The following is a 23,460-nucleotide window of genomic DNA, read 5'->3' as shown; positions in this document are numbered from 1 at the left end:
CAGCAAATGCACTGAAACTACTGCTAAGACAATTAAACCCCCATAAGACAAAAAAATAACATTTTTCTCCCTTTAAAGCTAGGGTTGGTAACAGTGAGAAAACAGCAAGAGTATATTAGATTTTTAAAATATATTTAACTAAAAAACCCAGCCCAGTGTTGCCAACTCTTTTCCAATGAAAGTAGCTTGCAGCATTAGCTCCGAAAGTTGCTAAATCTAATGAGAAAGTTGCCAAGTTGGCAACACTGACAGCACGTCCCTTCAGGCAATCCTCCAAAGCCACTTACCCCTAATTCTCACAATGAATGTAAACAAAGAACATTTGAAATACTGATTGCCGTCTGGATGTAATGAGAATTTCAACAAATATAACAAAAAAATGCAATTATATAGAATACATGTGTAAAGCAAATCTACATCAGCTACCACAGTATATGGTAAGAGCACAGATGGCACAAAACAAATAAATAAATAAAATGTGGACAGAAATGTGCCACAATGACAGGATCCTACAGCAGACCTACCCTGCCGTCGATCTCTCCCTTCCACCACCCATTGGACATCTTGGTGTAGATCTTGATAATGTCTCCCTGCAGCAGGGAGAGCTCCCGTGTGTCTCTGCAGCAGAAGTCATAACGGGCCACTGCAACACCCACCACCCTCGGAGAAAACACTGAGACAGAGACATCTTGTCTCATTTTGGAGAAACATCTTCACTCAATTTCAAAAAAAAATTCTGAGAATACTCAGAGATATTTAGAATGAGTTATTAAAGTTTTAAGATCAATCTTTTGACTACAAATGGCCAAGAATTATATTATCTCTGATGCTGTGATTATGCTGCTCTCTCCTCTCATTGGTCCACCAATAACTACTATATTCACAAAATCAAAGAGTCACGCTCCGGTCAACAGTTTAATCTGAATCTAAAAGTAAGTTGCATATGCTCTTTGGTTTGTCACTTGAAAGGGAAAGGATGCTTGCTGACTAACTGGAAACTTTACTTCAAACTGATCTTAATTTTAAATTCTAATAAAACTTTGACAAAAAATGTTAAGCCAAGGTCCATACCAAACTACCAACAAAGTACTAACAAGCCTTTTGGGACTCCAAGGAAGATCACAGGGCTAACGCTGTTTCTCTACCTTTAGTATACAGTAGTATATATTATCAGTATATCGCTTTGCATGTTTGTAGTTTGTACGAGGTTAACATTACAACGGCATGAAGCACATTTCTCACAGGTACTATCCACAGTAAATTGACTATGGCTATCTTTTAAGGACGATAAGGAAGCAAAAAACTGCGACTCTTTGGCCTGATTCAAACAGAGTAAGAGCAAAACCACAGAGTCATTGATGAGGGACAAATATATAGATCTGCCCAGCTTGGCTGTGACAAATGCACAGTAGAGAAGACAGGTCATGGGTTATCATAGTCATGTATTGATCTCATTAAAGTTCATGTTGAACGCAGTGCTTATCAGGTTGTACAAGGTTATTCCTACACATGCAGGTCGGTGCTCACATCACTTGGGAACACAGGTGTGCATCGTTTTTTTTTACCTTATCTGTGACAAATACAGGTGACACAACTGGGAAGATATGCTGGATGAAATATACCTACTCCCTCATGCACACCCAGAAGCTCAAGTCCACACATACATGCATGCATATACATGCTTATGCACACAAAGGCAGGCACAGACAAAGATATCCTAACAGACTGTTGTGCTGAATATATGCCGTAAAATGGGAAAACCACCCACTTACAGCATTTACTGACATTGTTAGCCTTATAGTTATACCTATTTCAAAATGTATATTATGTCTAAATTTGCTATTTTTCTTGTGTAACATATTGTTTGTGTTTCATTGACAAGTAAAAGCATACAAACTAAAATGTATGACCACAAGTGACAATGATAATTGTAGAATTTAAGTAAAATGTAAATACCAGCAAAGGTTGCTTTGCAGCTATTTGCCACTGGTTTGTTGACAATCCTGCAGTTATCTTCACATAGTGGGAGACATCAGAGCTCTCAGAAAATCACAATACTTCCAATTTGGATTCACAAGAGGCTGACTTGAGTGTTTTTTCCCCACATGGCAACCCATACGGTCCGCGCAATACGACGCAAAAGCGGAATCATTAGACTACATTATTTCACAAAGACAGGAAAAATAAGACAGTTTGTCTTTGGAAATCTGGAAATGTGGGCATACAGCAAGGGAGAGACTAAGAGAGTAGAAAAGATGTACCTGTACCTGACCAGAAAGGCGAGGAGGAGGGAGGAACAAAGCTGCAGCCGCCAAGAGGAACTACAGAGAAACAGAGCGAGTGATGGGTGGATTGGGGGAGGGGTGTTCAGGCCGTAGTGGGAGTAAAGAGAGAACACAAGCAAAGTAAATATAAGTTTGACAGAAAGAGAGTATGGCAGAGGGTAAAATAGAGAGAAAGAGAGAGAGAGGAAAAGTTGGCAAAGTCAAAGAACAAGCAAAATGCAAAGACGGGTCGGAGAGCAGAGTGACAGAGGAGGGTAGAAACAGTGAGATATACTTTGGTCTGGGGTTGTTTTTCATTATTTCGGCTCTGCCAATAAGGTTTCATTTAAAGTAAGTCTTAATGCTACAACATGACATGATATTTTCAGACAACATACCGCAATCCATTGTACTCAGAAGAAAAAAACGACTTCGGACACGGAAAAGTGCAATGGAATGGTCATTGAAGTCAAAATTCCAAGTGGGAAAATCAGACAAGCATTATCTAGCGCGAGTTTGTCAACATAAACACACCTGATGTCACAGCAGCATGACATCCCACACCGTGAATTATCTTTTCATCATTTTTTACTTTATGTAATGTTTTATGTAGCGTTTGTGTTGTGAAACATACTGAAACAACATTGTTGCTGTCAAATCCATTCATATTCAGTTGATTAGTGCTTCGTTGCGAGCATGCAGTGTTAGTCCACTTCTCCCCTTCTCTTGTAACAGGGTGACCACAGAGTCTTGAAAAAGATTTTCAGAAATATTTCCCCACAGGATTCTATAGTTGTTCATTTAAATAGTTACTTCATACACCATTTCTCGTCTCTGTGATAATAGATGTACGTATGTCCTCTGTAGATGCTCGTGAAGTTCAGAGAGTTGCTGTACAAATATCAGTTAGCTGGGACGCATTTAGATCCGACTTGCAATGGATTGCAGTAATAATGTGCTTCCAACCTTTTAGTAACATTTTGGAGAGGGCCCTTTCCTTTCTCAACATGACAATGAAGCCCAAAAACGTACCAAACACAGCAAAACAAGAGGAAAAGAGAAAATACAAGCAGGGGGCAGGGTCTTGGTAAATACAGACACTGCTAGACACTTCTAGTGGGGCATTAGTGACGATTGAGAGAGATTACTCTTGTAACAGTCTATACATTGGTTTTTTGGGGAAAATACTGCATATAATACAGTTAAGCTAAGACATGTCTGTTTTCAGTCTAAACGTCCACTTATTGCCCAAAAGCAGAAGCTGACTTCACTAAATTTATTGTGGCTGAATGGGAGCAAAACCCTGCAGCCAAATTTCTAAATCTTGTGGAGAGCCTCCCCAGAAGAGTTGAGGCTGTTAGCATTATGCCGCAGTATATTGATGCCCATAATTTTGGACATCGGTTGGCTACGTTGTGTTGCCTCTATAATTTTCCCCCAATCATACTGCACAAAATAGCAATAACAACCTTTTGAGCGAGCAAAAGCAGCAGTATGGGGGTAAGTATACACAGCACGGCGCCCCGACAAGGCAATCCACGCCGCCGAGCCAACGACTTATGCTTCTATACGAAATCCATCGAGCCAGCAGACCCTCACACTCAGAAAACCACCTGCTGTCACAACAACAATATGACCCTGAATTCTTCCTGTCCCCCACAGGGATAAGTAAATGCAAGCCAGTATGTGTCATATGTTTGTCTGACCAGAGGGCACGCAAACAAATATACACCTACCTGCAGGAAGTATATACAGTACAAACAAACAGATGTATGTATGCACTGTATGTGTGCATGTATAAATAAACATGTACTGAACATACAACCATAAACTAGCACAAGGATTTGATACGACAGCTGATACAGTTTAGTATGATCAAACTAAATATCTTGCACTAAATATCTCCACTAAATACCATTTTGTAGTGACACTTCACTACAAAATGGTTTTAGATTATTTCCAATCCCTAACATTCACACACGAACACAGACGGCAAGCAATCAGCCAGAGTAAATTAAAGATGCGGGCTTTTGGTTCTCCAAACAAATGACTCCGAAGTTTTGAGGGTTTTTCAATAGTTCTGCATCTTTTGATCGTTTGCTCAGCCTTGCATTCTGTTTTCTTTGCTATGAGGTGACTGTTTTGGGATTCAAACCATTTTGTGTGTGTGTGTGTGTGTTTTTTTGTTTTGGCATGACATCTGTCTTTCCACGGAGGCTGTTTACCAGACAGAGAACGTGGTGCCCACACTAAGTCTGTCTATGGGGGTGGACGACTTAAGGCAATAATAATCTATCCCAGAATGCATTGAGGATCTGTCAAGGCTTTCTCACAGAAGGAAGCGCTGTGAATGGCAGCAATGCACAAACACACCTCTCGCAGAGCTGCTTTGAAGCCAGATGCGCTGGGAGACCGACGCTGCCAAAGGAGGCAGAGGGACAAGGATGTAGCAGAATTTTACATCCGAACAGACACAAAAGGCTAACTTTGACTTTGTTCCAGCGTTCGTCTGCTTGCCTCTGCTGCGGCGGCGGGCTGTGGTTGTTTACACGTACGCCTCTCTTTAAGTTAAGACAGTTTACCTCCAGCTGCTTTCCGCTCTTTTACATCAGATCATATTTGCAAACTTTTCACAGTTTTGCGGAAACAGGCGCAGTCCCTCAGTTGGACCAGGGGTATCCCTCAGGTGTGTGTCGGCAGCGGGCGGCTGTCACACAGTTTCTCCGCTGCCAGCCCAAGTGAAATGTCATGTCCTGTCAGGAAAATTGTGAAGCCATCTCGGAGCCGAATAGCATGCGGAGTGTGACGTTTGGAGTAGCAGGCTCCTGGTGCTTTGCCTTGGGCATTGGGCCCTAACAGGGACCTCTCTGCCAAGCCTGGTGAGCTGCCGAGGCTCCTTTCTATTTCTTTCACTCATTTCCTCTCTCACTCTCTCCTTTGTCTTTTGCTCTCCCTCTGTTACTCTCACCCCTCAACTTTGTACCCTTTGTCTCTCTTTTACCCCCATTCACACTTGGTGTTAACATGCCATCTGTATTTGGATATCTCATCTGGTTAAGGAAAAATACATTATTCAAGGTGTAGATGCACGTGGAATACGTTGCAATTTAAAAAGGATTGGATCAGCTACATCTCATCTACAGGTGGTCCAGCTTGTATTGGATCTCTCATAATGTAGTCTGTACAGTTTGGCCGCATTTTTTAAGAAATGGTTCATTATTTCCCGAAAAATACTTGTTTGCTTTCTTGCCAGGACTGATTGATACCACTCTTGTGTCTCTTGGTGATTCCTTAGCTTAGCAAAAAAAAATTGCTGGGGTCTACGGGCTTAGCCAAGAAATACTTGTCATAACAGCCCATAAATTGTTTTTAAACTTTGGTTTAAATGTATTCATGTGTGAGCTTTAGAGGTGAAGAACTCAGCAAACCGTTTCTTCCTGTTTCCAGTCTTTACACTAAGCTAAAATAGCATAAGTTGCTCTGTGTTTACTGAACAGACAAGAGAGTGGTTAGTTGAAACTAACCCATTAACTCCACTACAAAAAGCTAGAGGACCCTTTGATAAACGGGACTTTTTTCTTGTCACTTGTAACCTCCATTTCTACCTCTTTCCTTTTCTTTACTCTCTCCCTACCTCCCATTTATCTCACTCTTTCCCATTCTTACATCATTGTCTTTCTCACTTTCTACACCCTTTTTGCCATTTCCACCTCTGTTCTCTGTCTCTCTCTCTCAGACTCTCAATTCCTAACCTGCCTCTTCCTCTATTCTGCTTCTTCCACAACACCTTCCTCCTTCACATGCCTCCTCAGATTGAATGAGCATCTGCTTCTGTCTCTGAGGGCCAGTAATGACGCAGGAACTGGACTTGTTGAACTCAAGCACACGTGTACATTTATCCATGCCTATTAATAAGGCCGCCAGGCTGAAATCAAAACTGCTGCTTTTCCACTGACAGCCAATAATTACCTCATAAACACGGTGACGGTATTTAGCAGTACACAACTGGGTGCATCTTTCATTTTGACCATGTGAAAGCTTCTCATATTTGAGTCAAACACTGTTTCCATACAACATCTAATGTTAGTGTGACCCAGATGATTGTGATCTGCCATATAATATGTATAGCATCTATCAGATAACTTAAAATAATGAAACAGAGGGTCAGTACTGGTTAAATTACATGTTTTTTCCCTTTTTAATAAAAAAGTCTATCCTGTACGATTGTTTTATCTCGCTTGATTCAAGTTCAGATTTAGCAAAAGTCCACCGCCACTGATATGACACGATTTTGTGTCTATATATTGTATTTTATTTAATAATTATTGTATTCTATTTTGTCAGTAAAAAAAATAAATTTTAACATCTACAATTCCATGACAACAGGGCAAAAAGGTTGAAAGTACATTGACAGTAATGAATCATTTGACGGTATAAATTTCAACACTTTGTGATTCATCATTTGGCATGAATAAATAGAAACATGACAGATCACAATCGATTACTATCTTGGAATAAATGAGAACTAGAATATAGCACACAAAACTTATCAAATCCCTTGTCATGGATTTATTACAAAGCCAAGTTATCAAAAATATTTTGACAATATAAATGGGTTTTTTTCTGACATCACCGAACTAAATTACAGTAAGCACTATTTACTAGTTTGAGAAAGCAATGGCAAACATTTTCAGTCTGACCAAGGATAATGACAAAAGAAGACTAATCAAGCAAAACTGAAGAGGTCCATCTCCCAAAGCGCTGTTCCGCAGGGAGTCCCGTTAGCTCATTATACCGTGCTAAGTATTTCTAGCATGTCCCGATGGTCAAAGATAGGACTGCCTCAAGTATTAAGATGCAGTTTTAACTTAATAACCAAGCAAAAGCTCTTCCATCATTTTTCTACAGTTCTTAGAAGGCAGTACAGTACATCAGCTGGTCTATAGTAACAAAATATAGCAGGTGAGATACTTTTTGGGGATTTCAGCAAACTGTTTCTGCCCTTAGTTTGTTCTTTTGTTTCTATTTGATGACCTGGAGAATGTCAGGTTTTATTGGGTGTTTTGGTCATACAAGCAAGACTACTTCCCAGGGAAAAACAACTCACTTTACTTTATCTGAACTGCAGTTGCAGCAAAACTGTATCCCAAGCAGGTCACAACAAAAGCTTAGAATGGCTTTCAACTGTAACCGGCTCAAGATCTGATCTGGTAGCATTTCCCTCTGTCATACACAGTCTCAGGGAAGGAAATGTGGATGTTTGTGAAGCAGACTCACCACTGACAGTCCTGGTAATGGCCTTGGGCATGCTTCCATTGGACAGTTCCCTATAGGGGACCTGCAGAGTGGTGTCAAGACTGCTGAAACCCTCCTTCAATGAATGCTGCTTGTAGTATTCCACCAAGTCCTGTGTAAAACAAGCACAATCAAAGAAAACATACCCATAACAATGATAATCAGTGTGAATCTACTTGACTTTGTGTACAAATGGATAGAAATGAAAGCAAAGATGTGTGGGCAGGTTGGCTTGGCTGCTCTTTTGACCTTGATAATGCATCAGCTGCTGAGGAAGTGTTTCTAAGAAGGGCAACTAACTGCAATGTATCTTTATATCTGCCCATCTCAAGTGCGATACTGAAAACCAGCTAATATTAGCTACTGAGATACAGGCAGTTGCTTAAAACATGCGCTCGAAGCTTTGTGAGTGTGTACACAAATGGAGAAATAAACCACTAGTAGACATGTCTAACCATTGTACAATATAAATGCATGCGTTATCTCCAGAGTGCTGCAAAAGCAATGTAATGTCAAAATGATTATACTCATTAATGCTACAGTAGCTTAAATCCATACAAAGTTAAAACCTTTACCAGCACAGTCTTGAACAGCCGACTCTCAGCGATGTAAAAGCAGCCATCCTTGGTCAGAATCTTAATGTGCTTGACTTTATCGTTGAACCTGTGGAGGATGAATAAGAGATGAGCTGCTAATCAACTATACATGCTTCCACGTCAATCCAGTCTCTATGGTGAACCGTCACGAAGGTCTGTCTCCGCTGACGGCTGGTTACCACGCTGAGCTGCGCCAAGCAACTTTGTTTGGCAAGAACACCTGAGGTTTTCCCTGCTGTGGAAATCAGATCCAATACACTGAAGTCATATAATAATAGAAGCATCAAAGGATTACTGAGTCTTACCCTGTCAGACGAATTAATACTGTATACCAGTGTCTGATTGAGATCTTTCATAGCAGGGAAAACAGAAACCAACAGAGGTTTCTCTTCTTTGTTTGATTTTAAATGTAAGAAGCATTAGAGGCTAAAAGTGTGGAGTAATTAACAAGAAAACCAAATAATGTAAGAAAAAAATCATATTGAAGTATTGTTGCAACTTTTAAATAATGCAGTTAAAAGCAAAACTAATAAAGTATTATTGTTTTAAGTCCCACAAAAGAAAAGCAAAAAAGTCCCCCAAATCAACAGCAGCAATTTATTTTGTAAAATAACTAAATTAATTTTAATCCAATAATGGTTTCTTTGCCAAACATTTGAGTAGTGTGGACAAACCTAGTAGTTACTGGCTGATCAGCTTCAGGTGTGGATAACTACTTATTAGCGCGTTCCATTTGAACTGGGAAGTAGGAAGTTCCCAGTCGGAAATTTCAACTGGAACGCCCCCCTGAAGTCAGATTTCCGACTCGGGAGAGTCGGGAGAACCTCACCAACCAGACCTCAAAATACCACATAAAGCGTTCTTATCAACTGGTATTTCTAACAATGGCTACCCTGGCTAGAACTAATGTTAACTTCCCACTTGTGGTACTGGAACGCCATCACCTCGGGTGTGATGTCATTCCCAGCTCCAATCTCTGACTTCCGAGGTAAATGGAATGCAGCTTTGCTACACCTCTATAAGACAGACCCACCTCCATACCATGTACTAAATCTATAGTATGTACTACCTGCCAATCTACTGAAGAATCGCCATTTTGTACCGACAGGAAAAGATACAAATGGTGCTCCAAAAGACCACAATGAAGCTGAATGTTTTAATTTAATGTCACCGCCATTAATAATAAGTATTTTTCATGGCAAACATTTTGACAAATAGTCGGAAAAGCAAAGGAGCATTTCACATAATTAACGATAGCTTTGTTCCATTTAAGTATATTACTAACTGTCAAACGTGTGTGAGATTGTATGCTATAGGCATAAGTTAATAATTAAATTATCATTTAATCATATGTCATGTGAGAATAGTAGCTCAGGCAAGCTGCTTTGTTGAAGAATAGTGCGGACCAATCTTGAAAATACACACACTGTTCAGTGCATGCATACTGCAGGCTTCATTGCCCCCCAACATGGCTGCTGTCAAGCCAATTGAAAGCAAAATGCTGTATATTGCATGTCTCCCACGCGGTGATGTGCAAGTTACACTGAAAATAGATCCGCATTCTAAATCTTCCAATGCAATGTCTAACGCATGAGAAGCATATGATCATGTTGCAAATTCACAGATACATTATGAATATATGGCGGGTAATACATTATTGATGTGTGTTGAGTTATATGGTGCATAACACATGGAAACAGATGAGCCTTGTTTGGTTGAGTATTTCCTTCCTCCTATAGGCTCCCAAGGCTGCACACACAAACACACACAAACATCATTCAACACACACACACACACACACACACACACACACTGTAGTGTCTAGTGACACCAGACAGTTCCAGTTGATTAGTAGCAGCTCTCATATAAAGCTCCATTATCTCAAACGGCCATTCTGATAATGATCTTAAGCAGTGAGACAGGCAATTAGGATTGGAGTGTTCAGAAACCGGCTCTGTGCATCAAAGTTGTGAATGAGGGATGGTATGAGTCCACCAAACCAAATGGGCTGGAATGGTGTGTCACTGACTAAATAGTCTTAACATCCAAACACTATTTCAGAGTGCACCCTCAAATCGTTATAATCTCTTGGAGCTGTCATGTCAGGTCGGGGGCACTAGATAGTCCTTTTTTAAAGACTGAACAGGCTTTGATGCAGCCTGAAAGATTTTCGCTGGTTAAATGTCCAGTGTTGTATTTCAAAAGACAGCTACGGAGGCACTCAACTTGCAGATAAAGCAGCCATTGATTGAGGCCTAAAGGGATGGATGTTTTATCGTAAATTTCAATGCATTGCTGTAGCCTCCTTTTGAAATACATTTCTAAGACTGATAGCCAAAGTGCAGCAAATAGTATGATGCAAAGCTACCGGGCTCTCCTTGAACATATATCTGGGCAGAGGAGACGGACAAAAGATGGATGGTAAAATAGTTCAGCCAATTCCACCTCTTTGATTCAACGGAGATGCATCGACTGAGCCGACCATCAGGGTAAACTAAAATTAACCTCAACAATGTTTAGGTATGATGTAGGTTCAAACAAACCTTGTGCCGCTGACACAGATAGGGTGAATACTCAAATTAGAAAAACATATTCTAAATTACCTCTAATGTCTAGCCATGGAGAAAGTTCTGCTTTTCTTTGCCCAGATTAAGGGGTATTTATCTACCTGTAGCTCACGCGGAGTTTCATGTTTGATACTCAGAGCCTTAAAAAACAACAGGTAATTGTTGGTGACCTGGTGCACAATCCTCTTAACAGTGAACTGCTATGGTACTGAACAAGAACAGAAATAAAAACAAAATCATGAATGTAATAAGCAGCTGCTGATATGCCCACCTCTTGAGTTCAGGCTTATCGCAAACAAGAAATGTATTCACTAAATTTATGGCACAAACAACATCCTGCTGCAGGCTTCTTATGACCATGACATTGTGGTGATAAAGATATTAGTCGAATGCACTTAACTGATTCTATTTTAGCTCACAGCTAAAGTTACCAAAGTGACTTCATGAATAGCGATTCTTTCTAACTCATTGCACCTTCTTTAACAAATCCAAATGCCATTTCTCAATCTGTAGCTAACTTTCAGAATGATGAACGTCATAACCTGATTACTGCAAAATCTTTCAAATTCAAGGGGCCCCAAGTTCAACGAACAACAGTACATTTTTTAAGAGGCTGAAAGCTTTAAGACAGATGTATCAAACTTGGGCAAAACTCTTTGCTTGATAAGACTAGACAGTGAATGAGAAAATGTGTTTATTTGCAATTAGGATGAAACAACCCTTTAAACTTCATTCTCTCCCCCACCATCTAAATTTTAACATCAACTGTCATCCATCAGACCAGACAAACTTTTTTTCCATACTTCATGATAATAAAGTCACCATAACTTCTTGTTTTTCACTGGCATGAGTGGAACACAGCATGACCTCCTTCTGCTGCAGCCCATCCACTTTTAACATTTGATGGGCTGCTTGTTTTTATACACCACACCATTGTTGTGCCGAGCTATCATTTGCATGTGGGCATTTTGTTTGCTTGAATGATTCTCGCCACTCGCCTCTCAAAATAAGGTGTTTTTAGCCCACAAGACTGCTGCTGACTATGTGTGTTTTGTTTATTCCATCATCATTGGTAAACTGTAGTGTGTGAAAATTGTAGAATTAGATTAGAAATAAATGAAAACAAGCCATCATGTCACTTACTTTATACTAATGGCGTATTCAGTGCACTCTTTACTCCTGTGTCGAACCAGATAGGTGCCGTTTTCTCGGTCCAGAAGCTCCACCTCAGCCTGGTATCTCTCCATAGGACCTGCAAACCTGAACCACCCATAAACAACTGCTGCCCTTACACTGCAATCAATCACTCTGAACATGAGGATGAGAACAGTCAATACAATCAATAAAAAGTGAAAATGACTTGTGGTTATCGTAAGCAATCTACAGCCATTTGTTTTCATCGCTTACCAGAGCTGGGCAGAGTAATCGACAGGTTTTGGAACCTGGCATGGAAAAGAATTGTGGTTATTTTGTGTTTTTATGGATACACGAGGGGTGGAGGTCATTTCGGTAATATGATATTGAAGCCTCATCTAATGGCTAAAATCACTCTTCTACAGCGAAGAAGTGCAATTGAAAAGCACTACATTTCTTTGCCAAGACATCAATAGAAGCCATTATCCACCAAATGCATTGTAATCACACTAAATGTGTCTTATTGACTATGAAAAATATGCACACTTACACATGGGCAAGGCCTCACAGCATCACTTGGAAAGAAGCCAATCTTGGTTGTCGCCAGAATTTTTCCCTGCAACAGCAACTGGCTGTTAATCGCATTATATTTGTCTGGGAGCAAATACACCTCTTTCTCTCTCTTTCTCTCCTCTCTTCCCCTCCCATACTCGCTTCAATAAATCCTCAGCAATTAGCACACAACAAGCAGTACATCTAATTTGCAGCCCAAGTTAATTATGGTTCAAACTCTGCCGGCAGTTAGATTTGTACTGCATCAAAACAAGAGCCTCCTTTAACACGAAATAATGGATCTTATTCTGGTCTTTGAATATCCAAACAGCGTGAGCTCTCTGGCTTGCACTAAAGACTAACAATTGTATTTTAGCTAAACTGCCTCAAGCACAACACAAGCTTTAGAAATTCATTAATTCCTTCAACAAACATAGACTTTTTTCTCCAACTGAAAAAAAGAAATTTCGTAAAACAAATTACATGATTGTATACAAACTTACCCCTACATAGATGTATAGATCTTCAGTTTATTTCATAACCTTAATTATCTATCATGTACATCTTGTAGACATATACATATATATATATATATACATACATACATACATACATACATACATACATACATATATATATATATATATATATATATATATATATACATACATACACACACACATATATATATATATATATACATATATACTGTATATATAAGCTCAAGATAATTTGAGTTACCAGTTATGAGTTTGAGGTCAATTTGAAGTCCATTGAGTCAATCTGAGAAGACAGTAAGTGTTGAGGGGATGTGGAGCTCCTCATTCAGCTTCCTGCCCTGTTTATGCTTTCCTCCTCACTCCTCTTTATTAGAGTATGAAATGCTTTCTGGGACCGCGCAAGCCCCGGCAGTAACTAGATTGGAAAGCGAATCTTTACCCATCTCTATGATTCATTCTGTGTAATAACATTTCATCAAAGGTTTTTTGAGACCCCCTCTCTATTTGTTATGCCTTCGATAAGCGTATGATAAAGATTCAACTTATTACTCTGTTGGCATAAATAGGCAGCAGCCAAAGGATCAAATGAAATTACAGTGATTGATTGTATTGTTCTGCCAGTGGGATGGGGGATAATTGCCTTCTGGGTAACAGGGGATATGAATTCTCAATGTTCTGTAATTCCATCCTCTGGCGCCACAGGGGACGCTGAAGATTAAAGGTACCCTGTGGAGGTTTCATTATAAACAAACAGGGTTACTTTAGATCCAGTGTTTCCCACCCAAATGCATTGTGTGTGACCGTAAGATCTAAAAAAAACTTGTTGAGAGCACTTACATTGTTTTGTTTTTTGCATGCATGCATGCATCTGAGATTGTACACTTCTTAATCGTCTTCTCTTTTATGACTGCACCCTGCATTTTTCAGCTCATTACTGCCACCAGCTGTTGACATGCATTCGGCAGTCACTGCAGAATTCTTTTGTGGATATGTGAATGTGAAGAACACAGACTCCAAAACACAAATATATTTAACAGACAACATTTTATCATGATTGATACAGTGTCTATTAAATTACATTTGTGGTTTGGAGAACACTTTAATATCGCCTTGCACCCTTGTTATTGATATCGTTGCAATCATTCACAGCCCCAAAAAAGTGGTTTAAAAAAAAAAAATAAAAGCCTTGTTGGAGTATAATTATGCACAGGTCAGTTATTGACACAAATGTGTGTTATCATTTAATTCCTTTAATTATCTCCTCCCAGCATAGTTACCATGGTAACAAACAATGCAGTAACATCAGGTCTGCAGCATGACATTCTGCGAGCCGTTCTATCGGCTTACAAGAAGTCTCCTCGCATTCATGTCCTCACCCTCCACCTTGTGCTCTGTCACAACAGAGAGAAACACGGAGCATAGGAAATCAGGCTAACCGCCAACTCCCAGCCGTGCCGTTGGCAAAGACTGCAGTCTGATTGGAGCAGCACCAACTGGAGGATGAGGCTTTAATGCCACCGTAAAGCAGAGTGAGAAACAGCTAGGGAGGCTGCCGCAAGACCCCAGATAAATCGACCATCCTTTCAAAAATAGATAAGGTCAAACGCCCTCGACCTTTGGCTGACCTCATGAGATGGTTGCTAAATGTGCCAGTACATGAGGTTGTGCGCCAACCATTAAAACATCCTCCAGAGGCTCCAGTCTCTACTGTTTTATTGCCTCAGTGTGGCACTCAATTAATCAACCAAAGCCACTAATTGGTTAGATCATCTGTTGTAGGCTATGATTCAATCTGAGGAGTGAAAGAACAGACAAATACCCTATTTTTAATGCAACTGTGGTTCTGAAGAGGTCATACAGATCTTCGACGGATATTTCTAATTAACTGACCTCATAATAATATCAAATTCATGGCTCACCTGACAGGACACAGAATGTGATGAAACAACCCCAATGTAATTTGTAATTTATCAACAATAATGGCCAAAGGGAGATAAATTGTTGATGTCACCCCATTAATATATTTTTGAAAGCTTTTGCAGATAGCGGGACATCCTTCAGTAAGAGAGAAGAGGTGACACGCAACACGGCTTCAAACCCACGACACTGCAGAGACGGTGCGTGCACCAAGCCGACCCGGTGAGCCGTGACATGTTATTTTTTCATGGAGTCACAGATGTCGAGATAAAACCAAGATGAGCTGAGTGACACGCACCTGCCACCAGGAGCTGTGCAGGTCGGCAAACATCAGTTCAATGACATCCCCCGCATGAATGCTTAGTGGGGGCCCGCACTGGGGACAGGGGATGCCACTGTAATCTCTGATCACAACCATCCTGGGTAGACCTAAAGAGACAGGGAACACAAACACATCTATACTCACACTTTTAAACATTTATCAGAGTCTTATACAGAGGGACATAGAGCAGGTGAAAGAGTGTAGGCTGATTCATCATTACTTTTAGGTAATAAATCTAAAATACTGCAACCATATATGACATAAGTACAAGGGCACCACTTATGAGATCTAGGAATAAGTAATAGGCCTTTGAATCACAGAGCGCTATGTTGCTCAGACTGTGACTAAAATGGAAAACTCAGATATTCAAAGTATTCTGCTAGACACGGGGAGTTAAACGTGATGTTAATACTTACTTTAACTGAAATTGTTATTCTAATGCTTTCAAGTCTACGGGGACCTCTTACTCTCAAAAGAGCCAACTGTAACCTAGCCGACATGCAAAACGATATGTATGCAGTTCATTTTACTTCTGACCTTCTTCTTACTGACAACAGCAATGTCACAGTGTTCTTCTATTTTACTGCAGCAAGGTGGGGTTGGCAAAAACAAGACGTTTGGCTGTTGTTAAGTTTCTCTTTAAATATATATTTTCAATGCTCTGAGCGCGATAAACAAAATTCTCCATCACAACGGCATTGGATCGGTTTGACAGCAGACGAAGCAGATATGTCAAAACATGGGCAAAAAATCCCAAATCTATCTGCCTGACTAAATATCAGGTGAGACAATGTTGTCCGTTTTTTTATTTATTGCACCAATCATGTGCACAAAGCAAATTCTCTTTCTGTCATTGTCCTAAATGTTTCAGCACAATTGATCCCCAACATGTACATACATGTCCACAAATCACGAAAATGGCACCATCCTAAAAAAAAAAAGCAGCTATTTACTGTTGCAGGAAATGAATCTCTTTGATTCCTGTACGTTGCAGCTCCAATCTTTCCTCGGCATAGCAGACAAACACAGCCACAAGCATCCGGCTGAGGCTAAGACTAAACACCCCTGCCAACTTAAAAGACACAGCCACTTACTCTCCACAGACTCACACATCTAGCCCCCTCAGGCACATCTCCCTGCCAGCCACGGCTCCCCTGCAAACCAGCCCGAGGAAACTAGCGGCTGACGGTGACCTCAGATGAATTGAATATCTAACATTCATGTTTTTAATAAGAACAATAAGCACGGCTGTGGCTGTCTTTCTCATAAAGCCCCTTATTGAAATTGATTTAACACAAAGGCACAGCTCAGTGGTTGAGGCCGAGGCATATAGACTGCTGGAAGTGCTTTTCTGCCAGCATCCCTCCTGCCGTAGTCCTCATGATTCCACCCACTCCAATTCATTTCAATGCCGTCTTGGGTTTAGGCATCACGTGAGAAAAGGGCTTTTTTTTTTGTGCATTGGATAAGGATTCCTTCTGCATCCTATTATTCATTTGTTATTCTTACTCAAATATGTTTGTCAAAAGGAAGCTGTTGTTGCTCATTTCCTCCTTTGAACCCTGTGTGTGAGCAGGAGGGATTCATGTCACTGCATTTCTTTTTTTTTGAAGTTGGGCTGGGAAGTTGAGTAGTATATGATCACAAATGTGAGGAGGGGTATTATAACATCTAAGGGTTAGCTTTAAACCACCATCTATCTCCTCCAAGTCTCACTCTGGCCTTCAAATAACCGTCTCCTTTTCATCCCGTCTGTGTTTCTGATTTGTTGCAGGGCCAAGATGAAAGCAGCTTAAGAGGTAACACCTAAAGCCCTTAGCAGGTCCACAAAAGTGGTGAAGTGGTCGAGCCATACTGACCTGGGTCTGGTGGTGTTGTGTTTTCCTTTGGATGGAGAGCAAATGTAAAAAAAGACGGAGAAAAAACAAGGAAGGCAGAAAGAGGTTATTGAGAGGCAATTCTTACTCCTTGTTCAGTCTGACTTGAAGAATACTCTTCATACAATCATCTATGAGTGGTATACTCTTTAGATGTGTGGTCTAACCTTTAAGATAGTGAAAGACAGACAGGAGTTCTGTTTCTTAGCATTTTGTCTTTAGGAGGGGATTTTTTTTTTTCTTTCTAATTATTATCCTCATTTTGTCTACAACTCACCAGGGTATCATAGAGTGTTCACTTTTTTAGATTAACTGTCACAAATTGATGAAACAGGAATGTTCCACTATTGCTTACATTTAAAGGTGCAGCAGGGGATCTCATTGGCCAGCTGCTATGTGTTGACAGGAGTCTGGCCAATCAGAACTCTGCATGTGTGTCATATTGTCTTATCTGCTATGTTATGCTTCACTTATTATGTTTGTGTCTAAGTCAAAGAGGAGAAGCAGTCCAGGACTTACCTTGGGTTTCGGCTTGGCGGAATCTGCAGTCAAGTGAGAGACAGACACAGTGAGAAGAATACAAAATGAGTGTGTGGTGGCTTCCTGACATACAACCTCAACCGTCAACCTCTGCTGGCCCTCATCACGCCTCAGAATGCATAAAGACCACAGTGCTTCTGCTGAGAAGGCTTGTCAATGGCCTGAGCTGCCTTTAGCTGTCTGTGTACTGTATTCAGCGAGGGTAACGGACATGGGCGAATGTCCCACACTTGTGACAAAGAGCTAAAGCTTGACACATGAGTATAATGCAACAACTGCTAAATATCTTTATGGCATAATTCAGCTTTAAGTGCTAAACATCATGTGTAATTTGCAGTCTAATAACAGAATTTTTATATTCTTTAAGGGGGAAATAAAGGGAAGTAGAAATTTGAGCATGTGGGTGGCAAAGTAAGGGAAGGTCAAAGGTTACATCATCCAGAGAGACACGTTTTTTTAAATCAAGACACCAAATTCAATAGTACGCAAGCTGTTACATAGCTTATGTACAATCTGGCATATGTGTGGTGCTCGATGAAAGCTCATGGAGTTCCCAAAATGTAAAGAGGTCCTCCTTTAGGAAGCATAAATGTGCTCAGTAAATTTCATGGCAATCTGCCTTTTAGATTTTGATATTTTGGCGTACAAGTAGAAATTGAGGCCTGATGGTGGCGCTATAGGAAAGGCCACCAAAAAAAGTTAGGATGTGTTCTCTGAGGGACATAAATATACACAGCAAATATCATGGAAATGATGGCATATATGTTTTCACGATAACTTAGTGCAACAAAGTGTACACCATCGGTTTTGGGGGTTTCCATCTCACCTGATCTCCCACAGACTCCGAGTCGACCCAGACACTCCTTATGAGCCCCCAGCCCACATTTCAGACAGAGGTAACCCTGGTTAAAGATGCCCCTGGACACAATAAAACACAGGATATATTTTATGTATAACAGCATCCTTAAAATAAATACCTTGACATTTTGAATCTGTTGCAGTCAAGATAAGAAAAAGGAAATGTCCTTCAGCTTTCCAAAACCATAAAACTGATACTGTCTGCTGAAAACTGAGACGGCTAACAGTCTGTAGTCCTTGGTTATTTCAATTTAAACCCAGTGCTAAAAAGCCATTTCCAGTTACGTGAGAGGCTAAATTCAAAAATTGCCTGAGGAAAACCAACTGAAGACTAAATGTAAAATACCACGGTGTTCCTTTAGTTTAATACCTCCAATATGCAAAAGATTTGAAAGTGTATTTTCTTAAGACCACTGCAACAACATAATGATTAGTGATAGTTACAATGATAGTTACAGTTTATGTTCACCCTGTCTCAGGTCTACAGGTGCTTTATCAACTCTACATAATTATCCAAAATAGTCTGTTTATAATGTATGAATATTACCTGAGCAAGAGGTGGCAGAAACTACAGGAAGTGATCCTTTCAAAGGTGTGCATCATGAACTGGTGGGTGTTGTGGTTGGCTTTCTCTGGTCGAATATTTGATCTAACAGAAAAATAACAAGAAAATGGTTAAATGAACTTTAAATTGAAAAACAAGAGTCTACACAGCCATACTAGCAGCTCTGTGATGCTGCACTTAGGCACAACTTGTGCTTTGAGCTAAATGATAACTTCAGCACATTAATATTCTCACATATGTTTACCATTTTAGACAGTCTTAGTTTAGTGTGTTAGCATGCTAACATTGTCTAATTGTCACTGAACACAAAGTACAGCTGGTGCTAAATGGAATGTAATTAGTTTAAGTATTGGACAAATGAAAAATCAGGGGATGAAAACCACCAAATGTCAACATCACAGTGGAGCTAGAGGAACAGTCAGGGGATCACCAAAGTCTATAAGATTCATCCTTCGGAGACTGTGAGAGTGTCTGTCCAAAATTGTGTGGCAACCCATCCGAATCTGTTATTTCAGTCTAGACCAAAGTAGTGTAATGTCAGTGTGTTTCTGTCTGTCTGTTTTTTTTAACAAAACATTCTCAATCTCAATTCTTTATTAACTGAATAAAACGTATTTGTTGTGTGAAAAACAAGGTTATTTATTTCTTCACTCCTGCCCATTCCTTCCTACTTCTGGCTAAAATGAAAGCAATTTTACCCCCAGTGAATGTGTACTCGTAAATGAAGAGGGCTTGAATCAGCCCAGACAGATCTATTTTTGAGTTGCATGTGTTTAAATGTGAGAGGGGGGACATGCAGAGCAGAAATAAGCAGTTTTTCTGGAACATGGACAAACATGATTTTTTTTGTGTTGAATACACCATTCTAAGCAATAAAGTGCTGCCATGAGTGCTCCCATGAGTGAGTCCTTCATCGGGAGCCCACATCCTCTTTACAGGTACAATTTTCACTTTCTGAATGGACCCCTTCTGGTGTCATTACCCAATGTACAGAGGCACACATAGCTATTTTCAGACACAAAACCATAGGGTTCAGATCTGTGCAAAAATAAATGTTTCAAGAAGAAGGGGGTGAAAAATGGTTATTTCTTTCTTTAAGTTTTGGAAAGTTCACATTAGGTTTTGAGCAAATGTCAAGGGCCTAGTGGTCATGTGGGTTTATGAGCTCATGTGTGACTACTTTCAGTTCAAGTTAGAGAAGGAGAAGCACTTAAAATGCACATTGCTGTACATCCCTACACACTGTAGTGCTTTGCTACAGTGCATATATCAAGTATAATCCAGAGCACTGTGAGAAGTGAACATGTATTCGGGATGGGCATAGCGGATAGTCAGCATGCATATCAGGAATATTGTTTTCATACACATCCACCCCAAACACAAAAGCATTTGTTCAGTCAATCAGCATGTAATGTCAAAACAACATCGTATACTCCTGAATAAACATAACAAAGGATACAGACAGGATGTCTGCCGAAAAAAAAACTCCCACGGTTACAAAATAATAAAAGAGATGTACCTCCATAAAGCACTGATTTGAAGAACCATTGAGGCAGTGACTTCTTTGTAGTTCTGCAGCTCTTCAGAACAGTTTATTTGTACCGTGTGTGTGTGTGTGTGTGTGTGTTATTGTTCTATAGTCAGCAGTGTGTGTTTGATTACAGCTAAGACCTGATCAAACAGTGCACATGAAAGAGTCAATACCTACCTTGGCCTTGATGTAACATGCATGCAAACAAAGACGTGTGCATACAAGTGCACAGTTAGTTTTTCCTGTGACACACACACTGGTCTTCTGCGTTGCCTACAAACTGTCCTGACAGTGGTGTCCGTGTGCTTGCATACTTACATGGCCATTTCAAACTGATCCAGCCACTTCTTCTTCAGTTCTCTGGTCTTAAAAAAGAGCTCAAAGCCTGCGTGCCCCTGCTGGTGAGTCACGTAGAACCCGTAGCACCACTGTAGAGGTCAGGAAGAAGGCAGGGATCAAACTGATTGCTTTTTGTCATGAATGCTTATGCACATTTCTGAATAAATGGGAAACTACCCTGGCTACATGTACATGATTATCTCACAATGTATACTTTAAAATGGTGGGTGGAACGATCGCTCAGTGGTTACATTGTTACTGTACAGCAAACAACTGAACTGTCTCTCTTTTTAGAGTTTGTTTTTGATTTAATTTATCTCATGAATCTCAGATACCCATGGCAGGATGGTGAGATGTATTTGTAGGTTTAACTGTAAACAGTGCATGATACCCAATAGGCATACTCTTTGAAATACCGGGGATGCCTACCGAGTTAAATGCTTTTTGTGGTGTGACTGTTGGAAAAAAAAAAAGAAAAATATGTACACAACTGGAAATATACCCAAGAAAAACGTGTAATTGCAGGTCGATTCAATGGGTGTAGAACATAGCTATTGCTTGCTTGTTTTCTCTTCAGCAACACATTCACAGCCTGGCACGTTCCTCAACCGCTGGCCACCAAATATCTACTACCACTGCAACACTTCACACGTTAAAGGCCTTACCCATGGGCATATTTGGGAATAATTTCCAATCAATTCCCAAACCTTTCAGTTTGTGCCACCCTAATCTGTTCCAGCCTGTTGTGTCATATCTAATAACAGGAAAAATGGTAGGGTTTACCCGGAAGTGATTGGCCAGCCCTGCAAGGTCCTGAGTGTTTTAGAGCTCTGCGGAGTGTTAAATCATTGATGACTGTGTGGGTGCTCCGTGGCACCACATTCACACTCTGAAGTTTCATTTAGCAGAAAATGATATATAGCTATGAGCAGCCTTGGAGGACTGCACACATTCATCACCTGATATTAGCATCTCTGTCTGCGGTGTGTGTGCGTTTTTTGTGAGTGTGTGTTGAGGTGAATCTAGCTTATGTAGCTTAAATGTAGTTACACAGTATCTCTATGTCTGTGGATATTTGTCTTTTTTCTGTGTCTGTGTACTTTTGTGCAGCAAAATATTTGAAGGTGGACGGGATCAAAATAATGACATATCCAAGCAAAAATCACAGTTTGTGTCATTACATGTTTAGTTCAAGATTGTTGATTAAATAATGCTAAAGACTACCTTGAATAATGCCAACGACACACACAATCCCCCAAAACACATCAAGACCATGACCAGGCTTGTTAAATTACCAATCAATGCCAACCACATGTCCCACACAGACAGACAACACCCAAACAAGCACATCATGATTGCACAATAGAGTAAATGAGGATGATAATGGAGTCCCTTTGATACAACACCACAGAGCCATCCCATTCTGGCAAACTGTCATTTTCACATTAGCAATCAGCACCAGAGTGAGAAGACACCATCTGTGGGCATCCATCAACAAGACATCAACAAGTGTCCTTCGCCACAATACGGCCTGCAAACGTTCCCAAAAGGCGAAAAATAGCGTAGTGTATAAACTGTGGGGGGTGACTGACCCTCCATCAGTCTAGATTACTCTCATTAAGCATCCAACATTTATTTTAGCAATGAAATCTGCAGACAAACAGATTTTGAATACCATTGTTTCCATACATTAGTAGTGTAGTTTACTGATACGAGCTAGAAGAATAGAGAGTTTATATTCAATATTATTCATATTAGAACAAATACTAATATGCAAGGGCAGCATCTGTGTAATCATGTGTATAGAAGTATATTGTGTTTCGCAGCCAACTGACCTTTTTACCCTCTCTGTCGGTGATGGGGTTGTTTGTGATCTTGAAGTTGTTGAGGTCAAGTATGTCCTTCATCTCATAGTTGTCTCCTCTTCTCTTGCAGACAATGACGGCCACGTCAAAAAGAAATATATGTCTTTAAAAGAAGAAGACAGAATGTTATATAGTGATATAAACTTAAAGATTTGCTCTTGCACACTGTCGACAATTATGGTAAATGTATTCAACAGCTGCGTTTCAGTAAAGTGACCTTCATCAGACATTTAGCGGGAGTTTTTCCTGTCTGATATCCTAATTTCTTTTTAAGGACAATGAAGTTTAAGTAGAACAACCTGTCCTGTTTCCTCTTGTCAACACTGGAGACCATGCGCACCTCTCCGTCACCTTTTGGTCGACCATAGCTGATCAGAGGCTGATTCTAAAAGTAAAATAAGAGAAGAATAAAATGAATATGTTAAAATGAAAATGAATTATGTATAACATAAATGCATTTGAAATAAATGCATTAATAAGTCAAATGCATATAGTAAAATAGTTCAAATGTGTTAAAAGGTGTCACTCGGGACACATTTCCAGCCTTAATGTGTTCTGCACTGAAACCCACATGTTTAGACTCTCTTACAAAAATATAAAAGCTGTTTAACTTAATATGTTAATGACAGTAATAATTCTTTATTGTGATGCTGCTGCTATAAACACCTCCTTTAACTAGTTTAGGGCTGCAACTAACAATTGTTTTCATTATTAATAAATTTGCTTGTTATTTTCTAA

The 23,460-nt window shown here is 40.0% G+C and overlaps 1 protein-coding gene across 5 annotated transcripts in view; it reads right to left on the bottom strand.

Annotated features, from left to right (window-relative positions):
* The window catches only part of LOC116393134 (guanine nucleotide exchange factor VAV3-like), a 42,831-nt gene that overhangs the window by 1,219 nt on the left and 18,152 nt on the right, over positions 1-23,460 (bottom strand). For 2 of the 5 annotated variants that reach the window (XM_031865169.1, XM_031865170.1), the window contains exons 13-27: positions 23,022-23,107; positions 22,693-22,825; positions 20,837-20,946; positions 18,970-19,071; positions 18,391-18,482; positions 17,544-17,566; positions 17,007-17,031; positions 15,124-15,254; positions 12,407-12,472; positions 12,130-12,164; positions 11,866-11,982; positions 8,135-8,222; positions 7,542-7,671; positions 2,268-2,321; positions 525-673 (exon numbers count right to left, since the gene is read on the bottom strand). In XM_031865169.1, the coding sequence (XP_031721029.1) occupies positions 525-673; positions 2,268-2,321; positions 7,542-7,671; positions 8,135-8,222; positions 11,866-11,982; positions 12,130-12,164; positions 12,407-12,472; positions 15,124-15,254; positions 17,007-17,031; positions 17,544-17,566; positions 18,391-18,482; positions 18,970-19,071; positions 20,837-20,946; positions 22,693-22,825; positions 23,022-23,107 (1,341 nt within the window). The remainder of the gene's footprint in view (positions 1-524; positions 674-2,267; positions 2,322-7,541; positions 7,672-8,134; positions 8,223-11,865; positions 11,983-12,129; positions 12,165-12,406; positions 12,473-15,123; positions 15,255-17,006; positions 17,032-17,543; positions 17,567-18,390; positions 18,483-18,969; positions 19,072-20,836; positions 20,947-22,692; positions 22,826-23,021; positions 23,108-23,460) is intronic. The other 3 variants (XM_031865171.1, XM_031865172.1, XM_031865174.1) reach the window with 2 other exon arrangements.

This window comes from Anarrhichthys ocellatus, unplaced genomic scaffold (genome assembly GCF_004355925.1).
Source record: "Anarrhichthys ocellatus isolate YVR2014 unplaced genomic scaffold, GSC_Weel_1.0 scaffold32, whole genome shotgun sequence".
Lineage (NCBI taxonomy): Eukaryota > Metazoa > Chordata > Actinopteri > Perciformes > Anarhichadidae > Anarrhichthys > Anarrhichthys ocellatus.
The sequence above is the reverse complement of the archived record's forward strand: the minus strand, read 5'-3'. Positions and strand labels throughout refer to the sequence as shown.